The 20,045-nt window shown below is 43.9% G+C and overlaps 1 protein-coding gene across 5 annotated transcripts in view; it reads right to left on the bottom strand.

Moving 5' to 3' along the window:
- LOC126355837 (proton channel OtopLc-like) overlaps window positions 1-20,045 on the bottom strand; it is a 642,361-nt gene that overhangs the window by 295,065 nt on the left and 327,251 nt on the right. For all 5 annotated transcript variants that reach the window (XM_050006292.1, XM_050006296.1, XM_050006294.1 and 2 more), the window contains exon 3: window positions 9,147-9,253. In XM_050006292.1, coding sequence (XP_049862249.1) covers window positions 9,147-9,253 — 107 coding nt within the window. The remainder of the gene's footprint in view (window positions 1-9,146; window positions 9,254-20,045) is intronic.

Consider the following 20,045-nt stretch of genomic DNA (forward strand, 5'->3'; position numbering starts at 1 on the left):
CACTGAATAGTGCACGGTACATCCAAACCGTCATCGAACCCATTGTTCTACCATTCCTAGACCGGCAAGGGAACTTGCTGTTCCAACAGGACAATGCACGTCCGCATGTATCCCGTGCCACCCAACTTGCTCTAGAAGGTGTAAGTCAACTACCCTGGCCAGCAAGATCTCCGGATCTGTACCCCATTGAGCACGTTTGGGACTGGGTGAAGCGTCGTCTCACGTGGTCTGCACGTCCAGCAAGAACGCTGGTCCAACTGAGGCGCCAGGTGGAAATGGCATGGCAAGCCGTTCCACAGGACTACATCCAGCATCTCTACGATCGTCTCCATGGGAGAATAGCAGCCTGCATTGCTGCGAAAGGTGGATATACGCTGTACTAGTGCCGACATTGTGCATGCTCTGTTGCCTGTGTCTATGTGCCTGTGGTTCTGTCAGTGTGATCATGTGATGTATCTGACCCCAGGAATGTGTCAATAAAGTTTCCCCTTCCTGGGACAATGAATTCATGGTGTTCTTATTTCAATTTCCAGGAGTGTATTTGGCGGGCCGGTTACCGGGGATGTCCGGCGAGCTAACGCGGGCCGTTTTGCCGGCTCTCGCGGGCCAGTTTCGGCCCGCGGGCCGTAGGTTGGAGACCCTTGCCTTAGTCGATTTAGGTAAATCACAGGGAACCTAAGTCTGGGTGTCCGGACAGAGATTTGAACTGTCCGTCCTCACGAATGCGAGTCCAGCACTTACTGTGCCACCCGGTTCGGTTGCTTCCTGGAACAGCGCAGGGGTGCCGAGGTGGTCTTATCTTGTTTCAGAACCGAACCGACCAAAAAGTTGAAAGAGAGCTCCACAAGGGTCGATATTAGGCCCTTAATTCTGCAGCTACAAATTGCGGCATTTGTTTAATTAATTGAGAGGTACTGCCCACACAGACGAGCTGTTTGAGGCTGTGCACATAAGTAAGAGATCCTCCAGATGAGTTATTGGGCTCTACGCGATATCTCGCCGGACAGTGACAGCCCGTCGTAAAAACGGCCGGCCTCGGCAGTCAGCGGCTGGAGTGAAAGTGAAGCGCTCCGAGCCGACTGTTTCGCGGCGGGAGAGAGACGTGCGTAACGCCAGAAGCGGCGGGCGCGAGCTTTTTTGTGGAAGGCTGCCGCGTCCAGTTAACCACGCGTGCGCTATATTAGGGCGGGAATGCGGGCAGAGGCAGTAGCCGCACGGGGTCACAGCCGGCGCCTCGCCTCGATTCCCCAGTCCTCTCGGAAAAGGAAAAGACGAGTCTCCCGTTACTGGTAGAACCCGGCCTGGGGGGGGGGGGGGGGGGGAAGATCAGTTGGGGTTCCGGAGAAATATAAAAACGACCGAGGCAGCATTGACACTTTAGACTCGTCTGTGTTGTCCACCAACCAGTATTGTTTATCAAGTGACACTTGATGGACTAATGTCACCTCGTTACTATCCCTCTGTGTAGGGGCTGTAATTTTGGTACTCTTTTTTAAACCAGCAAGGTAAAACAGAGGCCACTACAGTGTGTAAACTTTTACATGGCAGACCTCTCCCTAGTCCTGAATCGGTAGAAGTCGGTAAACGTCGGGAGGCTTCGGTAGGCACGCAGTTTCGACTGCTGCCAGCATTACGCAGCTGACTGTGTTGTACCAGGTACCCATTGTCGTCTGCTTCATTATTGTTTTGCGCTGTACTGTTCTGCGTGTTTTTATTGTGCAGTTGTGCTAAACATTATCAAAATGAGTGAAGAGGCAGTTGGTGGCCCATCTCGGGTGTCGCCAACAACCCTTACCGGTAGGCCTACGGTTAGAAGGAAACCAGTATTACGTAGCGATGCTCGCAAAATTATATTGCGTGTGATTGAATGCTGCGAAAGGGAAAGGGAGCAGAAAAAATTGCTTCGCCCCATTTACCTCCTCAAGATGTGTCTTATTTCTTTTTTCCCCGGCTAGAACCTTCGTGAGCGTACGGAGAACAAATCACCAAAATTTCATCACAATCTGATGAATGGTTTGGGAAAGCACAGAGGGCAGACATACATACATTCATTTTTGTATATAGAGATTGACAGTTACGTTATACTATTTGACCTGTTTAAGTATATTTAAATTTTATAATTAATAGTTTAACATTGTGGGGAATGAAAAAAAAGTTGCTAGCAGATGGAATCGAACCCAGGTACGCTGCACGACAACCCTTTCGCTAATCAATTGCGCTAAGCATAGTACAGTGACTTCACTCTTTCAACATTGTCAATTACTCTTCTCGGGCGTGTTTACGAACAACATTTAAAGCGAGTTTTACTTTCAAGCCTTTCGTCTGCTTTCGTGTGAGCATGAAGCGCAATTTGTAGTGCCAGCACTGAAACTGGTAGGGGTGCCTTGTCCTCCCCCCTCCCAACGGCTCCCCTCCCCTCCCCTCGCCAGCCAATGCTTTCTCCCGCCTCTCCCCGCACACCCCTCACATCTCTGCCGTCTTACAGTTAACACACTGTATTTCCACCACATAAAGTGGATTTAGTGCTCAAGTACCCACACAGAGCCGTGAACACTTCCCAGTTTATCAATGGGGGATAATTGAAAATTATTATTACTATTATCGGTGCCATGCGTGCAATGGTCGTGTCAGGTGCGCGATATTGAATTCTGATCCTATCATTAACGGCGCGAGACCTGCACGACCTTGTAGCAACCGTTATAGTTCTTCATTATTCTACTGTGACACTAAGGATGGTTTCACGCAACGAAAGGGAGAATGAACAAAGTAAGAGCATATGGACTATCAGACCAATTGTGTGATTGGTTTGAACAGTTCCTAGATAAAAGAACGCAGCATGTCATTCTCAATGGAGAGAAGTCAACCGAAGTAAGAGTGACTTCAGGCGTGCCGCAGGGTAGTGTCGTAGGACCGTTGCTATTCACAATATATATAAATGGCCTTGTGAATAACACCGGAAGTTCACTGAGGCTTTTTGCAGATGACGCTACAGTATATCGAGAGGTTGCAACAATGGAAAATTGTACTGAAATGCAGGAGCATCTGCAGCGAATTGACGCATGGTGCAGGGATTGGCAATTGAATCTCAATGTAGACAAGTGTAATGTGCTGCGAATACATAGAAAGAAAGATCCTTTATCATTTAGCTACAATATAGCAGGTCAGCAACTGGAAGCAGATAATTCCATAAATTATCTGGGAGTACGCATTAGGAGTGATTTAAAATGGAATGATCATATAAAGTTGATCGTCGGTAAAGCAGATGCCAGACTGAGATTCATTGGAAGAATCGTAAGGAAATGCAATCCGAAAACAAAGGAAGTAGGCTACAGTACGCTTGTTCGCCCACTGCTTGAATACTGCTCAGCAGTGTGGGATCCGTACCACATAGGGTTGATAGAAGAGATAGAGAAGATCCAACAGAGAGCAGCGAGCTTCGTTACAGGATCATTTAGTAATCTCGTAAGCGTTACGGAGTTGATAGATAAACTCCAGTGGAAGACTCTGCAGGAGAGACGCTCAGTAGCTCGATACGGGCGTTTGTTAAAGTTTCGAGAACATACCTTCACCGAGGAGTCAAGCAGTATATTGCTCCCTCCTACGTATATCTCGCGAAGAGACCATGAGGATAAAATCAGAGAGATTAGAGCCCACACAGAATCATACCGACAATCCTTCTTTCCACGTACAATACGCGACTGGAATGGAAGGGAGAACCGATAGAGGTACTCAGGGTACCCTCCGCCACACACCGTCAGGTGGCTTGCGGAGTATGGATGTAGATGTACAGATTAAAGGACTCATTTATTTAACAGTTGAATAATGAACAATTATACACTCGAATGTGGGTGGGGGAAGAAAGAATTGAGTTCAGCAACATACCCCAACGCTCGTTCGTAATAAGCCACGATAGCAGGAGACAAGGAATTTTACGGACGATCGCCGTATTATCAGATGGGGTCCAATTTACTAAAGGAAGGGGTTGCAGGCATGCTACGACCACCACCATGAATCAGCTAAAGACTAAGAAAGATGCTACTGTGGTTGTGTCGCTAGGTAGCCTCCTGTACTAAAGGAATACAACCAGCAAGACGCGAAACTCTTCATATAGCTATGGCTTGCGGTCCGACTACGTTAACGAAACTTGAAGGGGCGCCAGACACTGACACCACGTGGCGTAGGACAGGGTAAACGTTTTCAAGCTAGGAAGACATAAATTCTGAGTCGAATTTTACACAAAAGAACCGAAAGAGCTACTGTCGGACGAAGTGGAAAAGTGAGCATGAATGTATGCACTTTAGTGCCGTACTGCAAGCTTCTGTGACTAACCAACACGTCTCGCACATTATGCCCGACTGTATAAGGAAAACCCTACAGCCTTATGACACGGAAAACTTAGCATAAACCGTAATTCAAGGAGCGCACATCACATCAGTACAATGAGCTATAAGGTTCCATCTGGGCCGCAGAGCGCGAATCTACAGTGCACGTCGCGGCGGCGCTCATGCTTACCGAACTTCATCTCCAGGGAACAGCACGGTCACACTAGGACTGACTGCTGCCCCTTTTGACCACTATCCATCCGCGGAGGGCGGTTGGCACCCGCCCGCGAAAAACGGGCGCGCACCTGAACTGGCCAATCATAGGGCCGGAATTTCACAGGGAGGTGACTCGCGACGTTAAAGTTGAGAAGAAATATCAGTTACAAGGTTCGTAAGGAAGGTTGGGGAACTGAGAGCAGTGCTACCCTGGCAATCGGAAAAAGGATAGGAAACGGGGAGCCATCGTGGCTGCTAGGAAGACTGCTGCCCTCGCCCATAAATAAAGAAAATTCCTGGCGCCCTGCTCCTCTCACGGATCAGTGTGAGACAAGCTGTAAAAATCGTCAAATAAATCAGGCAACCCATAGAAATTATTACCTGAATAATTAGTTTACCGAATACCAGAATGCGTGGATTAGAAATATGAAATGCGAGCACTGAATGGCGAATGAAGTGCACGTCTTTCAACCTTTTGTTGTGTGCACTGAAGATTACTACATCGTAGTTGAAATCTAGGTCTTTTGTAATAAAACGACGAATTTCGCGATCGATTGCTGTTCTTTTCTTAATTGTCCATATCCAACGATCGCCACGCACGAGGAAATCATATGGATTCCAATCTCATTATTGTAGTTACCCTCACGTGACTACATTCGTTGGCTGCGATAGCTTGACAACCAGACTGTCGCCTTTCAACCTAACCTAGAGCTTGGGTTTTCGCCTTTCGACCTAGCCTTCGGGCTACACATCAGCCCGGTCTGCCACCACAACCTACATTCGAAAAAAAGTAATATAGATGCAGATCAAATGTTGAAACGTTCCCATCTACTCTATATCTCTTCTGTTGTTTCGCAATAACCGTCTCCTCTATATCTCTTTTCTTTCGCAACCTTCCCTTCTACAATAAACTATGAAACCTTTCCTTAGGATTTCTATCTCTTGCTTAATAATAACAAATGAAATCTTCCCTTTGAAATGTATTATCTTTCTCAATCTTCGCATACAAATTTAATTGCTGCTTATTCAAAGTGCTTTTCTTATTATTTCGACGAAACATAGAATGTGTCGTCGTCGTGGCCCTCAGTCATTATCTGCAATAACCCTAAACTGTTCCTTACCTTTTTCTTACTGTTGCTGGATCGCCATCTGACTGCTACATCGAACTGCGACATGAATATACTTACTCTCTTTTACTATACTCTATTAGCTGCTGGTGGGCTTTCATAATAAGTGGCTGTATTTGTTACCAAATATCTGTGCATGCGTGACGAGCGTAAGAACTCTCGTTCGATCATTCGGCTTCGACATCATCAACAATTACCCGCGTCGTGTCGGTTACGCGTGCGCTCTTCTGAGTGACGTTGTGGACTGTGTAATATTAGTAATTTTCGCCTCACAAACATTAACATACGCTCGATAGTAAACGCCTGATGGCCTAAAGTTATCGAACAATTGTAAAGTAAAAGAAATGAACCATCGCATAGCAGCGACAGAGTCTATTATTCTTTATAGGGAAGGATTTGGAAGGAAATCGGCCGTGCCCTTTCAGAGGAATAATCCCGGCATTTGCCTGAAACGATATAAGGAAATCACGGAAAACGTAAATCAGGGTGGCTGGAGACGGGATTGATCCGTCGTCCTCCCGAATGCGAGTCCAGTGTTCTAAGCACTGCGCCACCTCGCTCGGTTAAGGCGGAAGGAACATTATCGTTTTCCTATTATTTCTGAACCAACTCTTCTTTAATTGTTTAGTGTTGCATTTATTTTAAAGTCTATAAATCTTCTGGTCCCTTAGTGTTGATCCGGGTATGACTACATCGCGACTATAAAAATGCACAGAAATGATAATGTTTCTTCCGAACAATCTCAAAGATATTAATAATCTGCTCTTATTCAGGTATTTAATGCTCAACGTATGCTATTATAATATTGTAATCAATCCCTGACTCTGTTGCCAAGTGGCCCACCAAAATATTCACATTTCGACATTTAAAAAAATAAAAAAATAGTTTTTATTTTCGCCCCCCCCCCCCCCCCTCCCCAAGAACAACGTTACAACTGGTAATCATCTATTAATTGGGATAAACACTTATCAATTAGAATGTAAACAGTGCAACCTGCGATTTTCTTTAATCGTCTCAGAATATAGTTGTTCATACCAGACATAGAAAAGTGTTGTGTTTCGACGATGAGTGGCTCCCCTAAACCCGCTTGCATATTTCTACAGATAATTTCAGGCAAGCCAGCAGCTGTGTGGAGCAGAACAGTGCGACCGCCGCGGGATTACCAGGTACGTGCTGTGGACAGGGCGCACGGCCATGAAAAGCATTTCTACCCCCTGAGCGTGTTATAATACTCAGTCGGTCGATTTCAGCCGAACAACCGTTTTACCATACTCATTTTAGTTGCTCGTCCTGGAACAAGCATGGTCTAACGTGAAAAGTTCCCTTAGAAAAATTATTGAATTACTGTGCCGGAAAACCCCTTACGTTATTTGATTTTCAAACTGCTGAACAGAACTGAACGTACTCAGACCTTTCTCTCTTTACTTATTCTGATCAACGCTAAACTGACAAACAATATTTTTAGCATCGCAATATGACTTTCAAAAAGCCCTACAAAAGAATGGCCCTGACTAACAATAACCTATACCTTTCATGAATCACTTACCTCACAAAAAATTTTAGTTACTCTAACTACTGCAATACAGCGAACGCCACTACTGCCAGCTAAATAAAAGATTTTGATAAAGAACAAACAATGTATTTACCTTAATAGTGTTCAAAAGTCATATATATATCTCAGTTCATGACGTCCAGTCTTACAAATTTACTGTCTGTGATGGGCACACGTCCAGATCATCCGCTCTCAAAACTCCGCCATCTCTCTCCCCACATCCACCATTGCTGGCGGCTCACCTCCAACTGTGCAACACTACGCGCGTTAACCCTAGGACGCCTAAGGGGGGGGGGGGGGGGGTTCGTTGAACCCACAACTTTTTATGGCCCCTGCTTTTGCCCAAATAACGTTCATACTACATATTCCCTTTGAATTATTGTTTGTTGGCTACTTTATGAAACGTTAGTGCCAATATATTCTATAAAAAATTCCTGGTTTGAAAGAAAAAATAAATAAACTTATTATGGGTCCAACAACCCCCCCCCCCCCTTAGGCTTCCATGCTATAGAAAATTTCCCTTAGTAGGATTTCGTATTTCTCATCTCTACAACAATGCAATTTAGTTTCTTGTTGGTTGGTATTCTTGATATTCGCAACAATTGATTTAGTTTCAGAGTAAGTGATTGTTGATGTCAGTCAGCTGTAATTTATCTTGTAAATTTGCAGTGAGTTAGTGCAGTTCCCAACACGTAGGCCTCCAGTAACTTTGGTGTCCTACACACCAAAAACGAAACCAAGTAAAAACTTACTGATGTTATCAAAAATGCTCCAAGATAAAGGCACTGTTAGAGGAGAGAAGAATAAAACCGAGATAAATGTATATTATAATTCACTAAAGGTGGAATTGATACCATTGATCAAATGGCGCGTATGTGCACCTGCAAGAGGGGAACAAACAGATGGCCTCTGTCTGTATTTTACTCTCTCATCGACATTTGTGCTATCAATGCAACCACAATATTCATCCAGTAACATCCAAGATGGAATGAAAAGAAACACAACAAAGGGAAACTTTATCTTCTGCAAGCTGGGATGGAACTAGTGAAATTGCAGGTAGAAGAAAGAAGTGCCAATGCAAGAGGGTTATCTAACCAAACTGTTCAATCAATGGAGACTATGCTACAAAAGAAAATCAAAGAAGTGACAACAGAAGCACGTCAGCCTCCTGCAGGGAAAGGTCGGTGCCATATTTGTGTAAGAAAAGCTAAAACAAAGAAACAGAAGTACAACAATCTAAGTAAACCTAAACAGTACTGCGGACAGTGTCATAAACATGTGTGTACACACATTAAAAAAAAAATTTTGAAGTGCGTCTCTTGCCTTGAAGTTGAGGACTCAGAGTAGTCTATTGTATATGAACACAACTGTATTTTGTATTGCAATATGTCAATTTTGTATTTACTCAATCCAATATTTATAACAATCAACAACATTTATAAACTGATGCCTTAGTTAAAATACATAAACCATTTTGAAAGTTCTAATTTTTCATCAGTAAACTTATTTAGTACCTGTGGGCTTGCCGAACCCCCACCGCCTCCTTAGGCATACAAGTTAGAAAAAAAGGCTTGGGCATCCTAGGGCTAACAGCCAACTGCCGAAAACTACAATAGCGACTGTTTCAAAAATGCCCTCCAGCCACAGACTGCACACAGCACAGCCAGTGATTTTCATACAGAGCGCTAGGTGGCGTTACTAACATAAAAACCTAAACAGCCTACTTACAAACGTATTGGTGCTTTGTTTGTGTTCTTCCTACGCTCTGGTTTCCATACCAGAATGGAAGATGCAGAATACGATGTCGATAGCGGCTGGCGATCAATACTTTCGAATGTAAACACAGCACACGACTTGGATGTGCTGTGCCTGTCACAGTGTTAGCACATCGCAGAGACAGCAGCGGCAGTGGCGGAGCAGCGTACTCACTTGGCGTTCTTGGGCGCGAAGCTGTCCATGTCGGCGGACTCGTCGAGCAGCTGGCTGCTGCAATGGTGCGCGGGCGACGTGTGGGAGCCGTACCCGTCCGGGTTGAGCTGCAACACAAGAAGGCCGCGCGCCGGTCAGCGCTCTCTGCCCAGTCCAGCCTCCAGCACGCGCGCTGCTCTGCTCTGCGGTGCCGGAGCAACACGCGCCTCACAGCAGACGCGGCCGCCGCCGTCCCCACAGCCTGGCTGGCTTCACTCGTACCACCGGCTCACCTATCTACAGCATTTCACTGCGTCACTCACAATGTCGTCCTACATAAACTCAGGTTTATGCAACTGATGATTTACGAGCCTGGAAGTTAGATAAGTGGCAGTCTGAATGCGACACTAGAAGCACAGCAAGATGGCTTTACAATACGTTCCAAAGCACCACGAACAGGTCCAAACTTCGCGCCATTGCCCCTACTCGTTGTATGGTGCACCTGTTAACAGGTGACGGTCCATATCCCAAACATTTGCACCGAGTGGGATGTAGTAACACACCAGTCTGTGAATGTGGAAAGGAAGGCTTCGCTGATCACGTCGTTTTCAGTTGTTCCCTTTTTCAGGTAGAGACAGACAGCAAGTTTGCCTGCGATCTCAAAACTATTCTAAGTGACCAAAAGTTGTGGGTTAAAGTTAACATGAATGCAGGTACAATATCTAAAAGGCAGCTGCTTAACTTTCAGTCTATAAGATCAAGAGGAAGCCCTGAATATTAAAGTAACGTCAACAGATCACAAGAAGCGTTTCCTCCATTATACACAATGACAGTGGGGCGTAGCGCCGTATACCGATCCTGCCTTGGAGGCGGTTAAGTGGGAGATGTGTCTCAGAGCTGGATAGTGACAGATGGTGACGAGAGACTGGACGCGCACGTAGTTTACGTATCAGCCGATAGAGGACAGTATTGGATAGGGGGGGGGGGGGGGGGCGGTGATTTTAGTTTCGATTGTGCCCACTAGAGTGCACTAAAGTAATAAACTGTTTTTCATAAACTGTTCTAATATTTTCATCAAGTGTTATTATGTCCTTTTGTCTATGTAAAATGTTATAAATGCCTTTTAGCAGTATGAATGATGCGCGAGTGTGGTTAATATGAAGACTATTGTTTAATAAGTTCTGTAGTGGGATTTAGTGTGGGAACATTTCGAAGGAGTATGGATGTGGACAGAGGGGATTTCTGTAGAATAGATTTGTAAAGTAAGTTTATGGTAAAGGGAAAGTTAATTCAGGTATAAATAACGATAGTAAATAACTTTATGCATAAACAAAACTTCAGCATATTAGATAATTACGTCGGCAAAAAGTGCATAGGTTATTGATGAAAAGCACGGCCTGACGCGGGATAATGTTGTTTTGTTATTGGCTGTTGAGTAAACTGACCAATGCTAAAGCAATATTCTTCGCTCGCCTTTCTCTGCTGGTAACGATGATAAAGTATTCTAGAGAGGAGTCGGAGCTAGCCATCAAACAGTTCGGACGTGTGTAGTAGTGGTTCCGATGGAAATGATAAGTTGCCGGATCTAGCACTGTTTCATACATCAAAAGTGTTGTAAAGTGACGCCATAATTATTCCGATGGGTGTGTAGAAATTTCTGAATTTTTAAGTGAATTTTGTGACGAGAAAAGACAAATTCCGCGTGGTGTATTGAGCAGGTCGTGGCTAAAAACTGAATCCATTAGGTACCGATAGACTTAATATTTGTAGAGCCTTCTCAATTAAAAACAATCCGTATTTTTGTAGCTATTACGTTTTCGGGAAATGCAACACGATAAACTTGCTAACGTGAGTGAAAGGGATTGTGAGTGACTGTGTTAAGACCAGCACGGGCTTGGCAGTGATACTTGTTCACCTAAGTTTCAGAATATATTAATTAAGACCAAATTTCCAACCTTTCATTTCGTGTGAAAACTTTCTTCCGAAACGTAGATTAGTGATTTTAATTGCGGCCTGGTTCACGTCGAAGTACAGTAGGTTTCGCTCGGCTTCCCTACTGATGATCTGCTGGGACAATGTTCACAGGTAGGTGCAGGTCCGCCGTAAAGGGACGGAAGGAACCGCGCCGCCGCAACTGGTATGTACAGATTTAATTAAGAGAAACTTTAAAATACATATATGTATAAATAAATAAGAACCATCTTAAAAAAAAAGGAAAGAAAGGAAAGAAAAAGAAAGAATCGTGCGGTTACCCACACAGCTATGCCTAGACTCGAGGATTGCCGAGGCGCAGACATACCAGTGTGTGTGGTGTAGAATAGTGTAGCAAAAATAAGTTTAGAAGTAGTTATAGCTCTAGTTAGTTGGCAAACCACGAATTACCACGACAATGCCAGTAACATGTCTAGTAAAATAAGCTGGAAGTAATTTACTTGGAACTTGAGTTAATTCCTTTTATTTTATGTTTTTTAGTTGACCCTTACTTTCAGTTTTCTGTTTTGTTTCTACATTAATATTACCAATGTTTGCTGCTAACATAATTTATTACTATACATGAAATATAAACCATTATATCTATGTCACATGATTATTATATATATGCAACCTGTTTGGAGTTTCCAGATAACAAGTCAAAAATTTGACGAAGAAAAATGGTAAACTGATGCTGCACTCAACCAGTGGCATATACAGGGGTTTCAAAAAGGACTTAACAACTTTGAAAATCCATATAAATTAATTAATAGTACCTACAGAGGTGACTGTAGTGTCAATTTGTAGGGAAACACGTCAGGTTTTGTCTCGCATAGTTCGCTGATGCCGAATCGCACAATAAGGAGCGCTAGCTGCAGTTGCGTTAAAGATGGCTGCCTTCACTGGACTCGAACGTGCTAGCTGTGTGTTTCGGTTTAAAGAAAAGAGGCCAGCGTAATTTCTATATCAGGACGCTACAGATCCTCCTAGTAGGCCTACAACTTACGAGGGGCATAAATATTGTGTAGAAACAGGGTGCTCGGTAAGACGTGGGAAATCACCAGTTCGTCCAAGCACATCTGACTACGATGTCGCTGAGCGAGTGAGACAACGTTTTGTCAACAGCCCGACGAAATCCACCCGGCGTGCATCTCGCGGACTGCAAATCCCACATATGACTGTTTGGCGTGTGTTGAGAAGCAGTTTGCATTTGAAACGGCATAGCTTGTCCGTTGTAAAAGCAATAAAGACACTGATAAAATTGCTCGCAAGAACTTTTGTGCGGGCATATTAAAACGATTACATGAGGTTTAACATCTCTTGGACAAAATTATCTTTTCTGACAAGTCGACTTTTCAATTACGTGGCAATGTTAACACACGCAACTGTAGGATTTGAGGCAGTGTAAATACACATCAAACATGGCAGCATGTTCGTGATAACCTAAGCTGAATTTTTTTTTGTGCAATGAGCAAGAGCAGAGTGTACAGCCCCTTATTTTTCCGCGACAGAACCATCAATGGGAGAGTGTATCTGGGTATGTTACAATAATTTTTTTATACCAGAGATCGATGAGGTTGACCAAGAACGAAATGTTTACTTCATGCAAGATGGTGCACCACCCCATTGCCTGGCTGACATCTGGGATTTTCTCAGTGACCGCTTTCTAGGCCAATGGATTGGCGGTGATGCGCCAATTGCATGGCCCCCACGTTCTCCAGACCTTACACCATTCGACATTTTTTAAATGGGGATTCATCAAGGATACCGTGTTCGTACTTCCTGTGCCGGCTTCTCTACCTGAACTTAGATCAAGAATTTACGCCGCCACTGAGCAAGTTAGACCGGCAGTGCTATAGCGAGTTTCGGAAGAAATTGACTTTCGATTAGATGTGTGCAGGATAACCAATGAAAGATACCTACAGCATCTCTAGTTGCAGGCAAACAACTTGCTGTGTATCTCTACAAAATAACACTGAACTAAGCTCAATACCTTCTTTCAATAAATTTATATGAATTTTTAAAGTAGTAGAGTCCTTTCTGAAATACACTGTAGAAATCTGCGTTTACATGGACCATATTTTTTAGCTACACTGTCTGATAGAAAGTATCCTTAGATGCATTAGTGGACATCAACAAGGATTGTGCCCATCCTTCGCCTTTTTGACAATGTGAACTCTATGAGGACATTCTCAATGAGGTGTCAAACACTGTTGAGGAATGACAGCCCATTATTCGTCAAGAAACCACAGAATGTAGTGACGCAGTTTAGTCACATTTTCACTTCGAATCATTGGAAACCTCGGGGGAGAGACCCATCATAAAGTTATCGTATTTTTCATATTTTCATTCAATGGTTCAAATGGCTCTGAGCACTATGGGACTTAACATCTGAGGTCATCAGTCCCCTAGAACTTAGAACTACATAAACCTAACTAACCTAAGGACATCACGCACATCCATGCCCGGGGCAGGATTCGAACCTGCGACCGTATCAGTCGCGATGTTCCGAACTGAAGCGCCGTTCCGCTCGGCCACCACGCCCGGCTTCATTCAATAATGTATGGAACAATGTTCTGGGGTAGCTTATCTTTAAGAAAGAAAGGTTTCATTGCTCAATAATGTACTGTAGGAATAATTTGTGGTGCTTAGCCACGATCATCTTTTAGACATCTGTTTAAAGACTTATGCATTCTGACTACTGCTTCACAGCATATTTATTGCTCCTGAAGTTTGTTGTAAATAACCTAATTTAATTCAAAAGGAACAGTTTCGTACACAATTACAATAATATAAGAAATAATGAATTTCATGGTTCCACATTGAAGTTGCCTTCAGCACAAAAACTCGTGCATAGTGCTGCCACGAACAGTTTTGAACACACACTTGTGAAAGGTTCGCAAGTAGATATATTTATCCAGGGTGTTAAAAATGTGTCTAATATTTTGAGGCATTCGTTCTCGGCGACCTGCTTATGACTACCTCTGACACGTCTTCACAGAAGGGAACGTCTGGAGTGGAGTTATTAATATACCACCTGGACGGTCAAACAGTGGGACAATGTTGTTTTCACAGATGGGTCCCGATTTGGTCCTCAGAGTGATTCTCGGTGGATTCGCATCTGGAGCAAACGTGGAACACAATTTAGGGACCCAAACATTGTGGAAAGAGACCGATGTCGTGGAGGATACGCAATGATGTGGGGAGGGATTACGTTTACCACCCGAATCCCTCTTCACTAAATTGTACGGTTGAATCGGGAAGGGTGAGCTGCTGTCACGTATCGTGACGAGATCTTGGGACCACATGTGTGGTTGTTGCGAGGTGCTGTGAGCCCAGACTTGGTATCGATGGACGGTAATGTTCAGCATCATAGAGCACGGGTGGATGTCGTTTTCTTGGAAACTGAAGATACTGTACGCTCGGTATGGCCTACTTTCTCTCGCGATTTGAGCGTGTCTGGGATGCCCTAGGGACACGGGTCACATCATGTCGCCATCCACCAACCACACTCCAAGATTGGGAGCAGCTCTGGAGGAAGAGTAGGTGTTACTGCCTCAACTTGAGACTGATGACATCATTCACAGCATGCCACGTCGTTGTCAGGCCTGTATTGCTGCCATATGTGGTCACAGCCCGTACTGAGCACGTTAACCTGTTGCAGGAATAATATATATATATATATATATATATATATATATATGTGTGTGTGTGTGTGTGTGTGTGTGTGTGTGTGTGTGTGTGTGTGTGTGTGTGTGTGTGTGTGTGTGTGCGTTGTGTGCGTGTATGGGCAAATCCATTAAGTTGGAAAAAATGAACAAATTTTGGGTCTACCTTTATGCATGTTGCAGTATGTTACATTCTGCATTCTTCACATTGTTCCTGCTTTACTACCACCTACTTATACTATTTTGTGGCAGAATAAACGCAACCTTGCAAAATTTACGTTTGTTGCTTTAATTTTGGGCGTCAATGTAATTTCGTTCTTGAATCGAGTTGCTCACGTCATGCAGCGCACTAAATTGTGGGTTTCAGTGTGTCCATTGTGATTCCAGCATAAACTTTACGCACCGAGTTCTACACCTACATCTACATCCATACCCGGCAAGCCACCTGACGGTGTGTGGCGGAGGGTACTTTGAGTACCTCTATCGCTTCTCCCTTCTATTCCAGTCTGGTATTGTTTGTGGAAAGAAAGATTGTCGGTATGCCTCTGTGTGGGCTCTAATCTCTCCGATTTTATCCTCATGGTCTCTTCGCGAGATATACGTAGGAGGGAGCAATATACCGCTCGACTCCTAGGTGAAGATATGTTCTCGAAACTTCAACAAAATCCCGTACCGAGCTACTGAGCGTCTCTCCTGCAGAGTCTTCCACTGGAGTTTATCATCTCCGTAACGCTTTCCCGATTACTAAATGATGCTGTAACGAAGCGCACTGCTCTCCGTTGGACCGTTGGGTCTTCTCTAACTCTTCTATCAACCCTATCTGGTACAGATCTCACACTGGTGAGCAATATTCAAGCAGCGGCCGAACACGTGTACTGTAACCTACTTCATTTGTTTCCGCATTGCATTTCCTTAGGATTCTTCCAATGAATCTGTCTGGCATCTTCTTCTTCTTTCGTTTCACCCTCTTTGGGGTACACTGGATCAATCATTTCTTTGTGCGTTGTTCTTTTTTTAGGGCCCAGTATTTCTTCATTCTTTCTGATCTTCTGTTTGGACTTTTGTGTGGATTTGTCTTGGAACCTTATGTTTTCATCTTTAGTAATTAATTTAGCAGTTCGATCAATAAGTGAATTTTCTGAAATCTTTAATTCCACTAGGTCTTTCTCAGTTTCTTTAAACCAGTTGGGCTTCGTTTTTCGTTTACGGAAGAAGTCAAAGATTTGTTTAGTTAATCTGTTGGAATTCATTCTGAGAAGATGACCATAAAAATTTATTCTCCTTTTTCGCATAGAATCTGAAAGTTTTTCAATTTTCTTGTAGAGAGTTTCATTTTTTATGTATATAATCTTATTGTCTTGAAATTTTGGCCCAATGATTTTTCTTAAAATTTTTTTTTCCTTTACCTCAAGTTTCTCCATTTGGCCTTTGAAATTCATGTTAAGTGTTTCTGCTGCATACAGTGCTTCTGGCTTAATCACTGTCTTGTAATGTGTAATTTTGGACCCCCATGAAAGGGATTTTTTCTTGTATGTATTTTTTGTTACTTGGAAGGCCAATTCAAGTTTATTTTTTCTGGATTCCATTGCTTTGCTTTCCCCAGCATTCCAACTAATCCATTCTCCGAGATATTTGAATTCTTTTACTATTTCAATCTTCTGTTCTTGAGCGTTGAGGTATTTACATGAGTGTTTGATGTTTGTCAATATCTTAGTTTTTTCAGAGGAGATGTGAAGACCAATTTTAGCTGCTTGTTTCTTTAGTTCAAGGATTTGCTCCCGTGCTTCTTCCATTGTTTCAGCAAACAGGGCCATATCATCTGCAAAAGCAATGGAATTTATTTTAAGGTTCTTCTTTTTGCAACCCAGTCTTATACCACTGGCATCTGCTTTACCGACGATCAACTTTATATGATCATTCCATTTTAAATCACTCCTAATGCGTACTCCCAGATAATTTATGGAATTAACTGCTTCCAGTTGTTGACCTGCTATATTGTAGATAAATGAGAAAGGATCTTTCTTTGTGTGTATTCGCAGCACAGTACACTTATCTACATTGAGATTTAATTGCCATTCCCTGCAGCATACGTCATTTCGTTGCAGATCGTCCTGCATTTCAGTACAATTTTCCATTGTTACAACCTATCGATATACCATTTACTACGAGTAAATCCCTCTGTAACTTACTGAACTAACTGTTATCCTACCTGAATATTGGTTTTGTCAGTGATGTTTTCCATTGTTATGGTACTCACTTCCTTATGCAGCAAAGCTTCAGGAACCTGAAGAACCTAGTTTCAAATTCCCTTGAAGAGTATTTGCTAAGTTCGCTATTTATATCATCACTTCCCACTGCCTTCCGTTTCTTTGCATGTCTGAGAGCACGCTCTGGTTGTTGGTATGCAATGTGATTTGATTCAAGGTGCTAATTAAAACCTTATGACAGTTCTGTTTCTTCAATGCACGTCATGTGGTATACGTCTTGAGTCACACCCTTCAGCCATTAAAAGTCGGCAGATGTTCACAACAACGAAACTGTTATTAGGCATGCGTGACATCCCCAGTGCTCTCTTCGCAGTGTCGAAGTTTTTTACGTTTTGTGCGCGTAACGCTGTACTGGCCCTCGCTCGTACTGCCCCGGGCGGCACGGCCTGGCAATCTGTCGCAGTCCACAACAGGCGCAGCAGGTGGGACGCCGCTTAGGGCGGAGGCCATCGGCCGTGGTGCCTCCCTCGCCCGCTCTGCTATGCTGTGCTATGCTCCCAGTTTTGTCAATAAATGCTGCAGAGGCGCCGGCAGCAGAGGTGCCCCTAAACCGCCGCCGGCTGCCGCCGCTGCTCCACCGCCACCAACAGCCGTCAATAAAGCCAGACCAGCCCCTTTACAATCTCTTTGCCGCCTGCAGCAAAGTGCGTCTCTCTTCTCTCTCTGCCCCCCCTCTTCTCTCTCTCTCTCTCTCTCTCTCTCTCTCTCTCTCTCTCTCTCTCTCTCTCTCTGTTCCCCCTCCCCTCCCCCCGCTCGCGCCCGTTTGCTTTCTGTGTACAGGCGCGCACACGCTACAAAGCTTGACAGGAACGAGATACGGAGAGATATTACTTGTCAGACGGCTTCCTGCCACCTCTGCGTTCTTCTCCCGGTTCCACGTGTGGTGGTTTGGATCCATATGAAGCCAGTATAAACGCAGTCTGGGAGCGTTTATGTAAACTCCACCGTTTCTGCCGGCCGTTGTGGCCGAGCGGTTCTTCAGTCCGGAGCCGCGCTGCTCCCACAGTCGCAGGTTCGTATCTTGCCTCGGACATGGATGTGTGTGATGTCCTTAGGTTAGTTAGGTTTAAGTAGTTCTAAGTTCTAGGGGACTGATGACCTCAGAAGTTAAGTCCCATAGTGCTTAGAGCCATTTCAGCCACGCTTCAACGTCCTCTCGAAGACGGAACCTAACCAACGACTGGGGAAGGAAATGGGCTGCATCCTTTTCAAAGAAGCCCTCTCGGCATTTGCGTCAAACTGTTTAGAGCAGTGGAACTTCCTGACAGATTAAAACTGTGTTCCGGACCGAGACACGGACTCGGGATCCTTGCCTTTCGCGGGTAAGTACTCTACCATCTGAGCTACCCCAGCACGACTCACGACCCGTCCTCACCGCTTTAATTCTGCCAGAACCTCGTCTCCTATCTTCCAAACTTGCGAAACCTTGCAGAACTAGCACTCCTGGAAGAAAAGAACTGATATTAGGAAATATGGCTTAGCCACAGCCTGGGGGATGTTTCCAGAATGTGATTTTCACTCTGCAGCGGAGTGCGCGCTGCTTTGAAACATCCTGGCAGATTAAAACGGTGTGTCGGACCGAGACTAACTCGGGACCTGAGTTCAGGTGTCGGTCCGGCACACAGTTTTAATCTGCCAGGAAGTTTCAAAGCAGCGCACACTCCGCTGCAGAGTGAAAATCTCATTCTACTTAGAGCAGTGGTTCTCAGCCTTTCTCAGACCATTACTTTTGCGTGCAGTCAGATGTTAGCTAGAGCCCCCACCTCCCTCCAGTCATCAACATTAGCGATTAACTAAACTTGAGTTTTCTTTGAACACTTATTTTCAAAAGGACGATAGATAAATGTTAGTTTTTGTACGCATGCTACTAAACTACGAGCCGCTGAGTCAACGACGCAGTTGGTACTACTTGTTTCTAACAATGTACAACGATGATGCAAGCCTCAGTCCTACCTATAACTCCTCCTCATAAAAGAAAAGAAAGTGAGGAAAGACACTTTATGTAAAACATGCACCACTCCTCTGCCCAATGACATCTGCTCCACCCACACAACTCAGCGCATTTAAATCAGCTAAGTTAAACTGCGTGCAAACTTATTGTTTATAAATTGCTTGACAGCTGTACTCCTTACTTCTGAACTGGCAGAAATTGGAATACTACAGGCAACCAATATTTTATGTCTCACCATTGTCACTAACAATAATACTGTGTACGCCCTACAGCTGTGTATAACCATTACGTAGTTACCATCGAGCTGAATTGTCAGTCACTTCATTTCTTGCTGTTAAGTGAATATTGAGGCAATTTCTAGTCTGTTACTCGAATCTTCATGATATATTTTAACACATGTGATGTATATGTCTCAAATTTAGTATAAAAGAAGCGTAGTACGAAGTATATATGTGGTAGGTGGATTACGCGAGTAAGATGATTACACATTGGTTTCACAAGCTATAACCTCCACCACATTGTATCACATGTTAATGTTAGTATTCGAAATAAATTGATTATTGGTAACTTATGTAATCAGTATTACATACACTCTTAGAAAATAGTGATAACAGCAATAACCTTTAAGAAATTATTTATTTTAGTGACGGAAACACAACTGAACACTTTTTTTTAGACCTCAGAAAATTTAATTGCACCCCTCTTGGGGTAATCTAACCCCCACCCACGCCCCATTGGCAACCACTGATTTATAGGAAGCACAGAGCACCTAAATCCGGAGGCCGTACATGAATTTCTACAAGCGTCCAGTCGAATGGGCCCTCCAGCAACTTGGCACTGCGCCATCTCGAGGTTGGATTATCGAGCGAGTAATGCAGAGGTCAATAAAAGTAAAACAAGGCTAATGCACTGTAGTCAAATTAAATCAGGCAATCATAAGGGAGTTAGATTACGAAATGAGACGCTAGAAGCAGTCTATCACTTTTGCTATTTGAGTAGCAAACTAACTGAAGGTGGCCAAAGAAGAGAGGGTAGAAAGTGCAGACTGGCTATAGCAAGAAAA

This window comes from Schistocerca gregaria, chromosome 3 (assembly GCF_023897955.1).
Source record: "Schistocerca gregaria isolate iqSchGreg1 chromosome 3, iqSchGreg1.2, whole genome shotgun sequence".
NCBI lineage: Eukaryota > Metazoa > Arthropoda > Insecta > Orthoptera > Acrididae > Schistocerca > Schistocerca gregaria.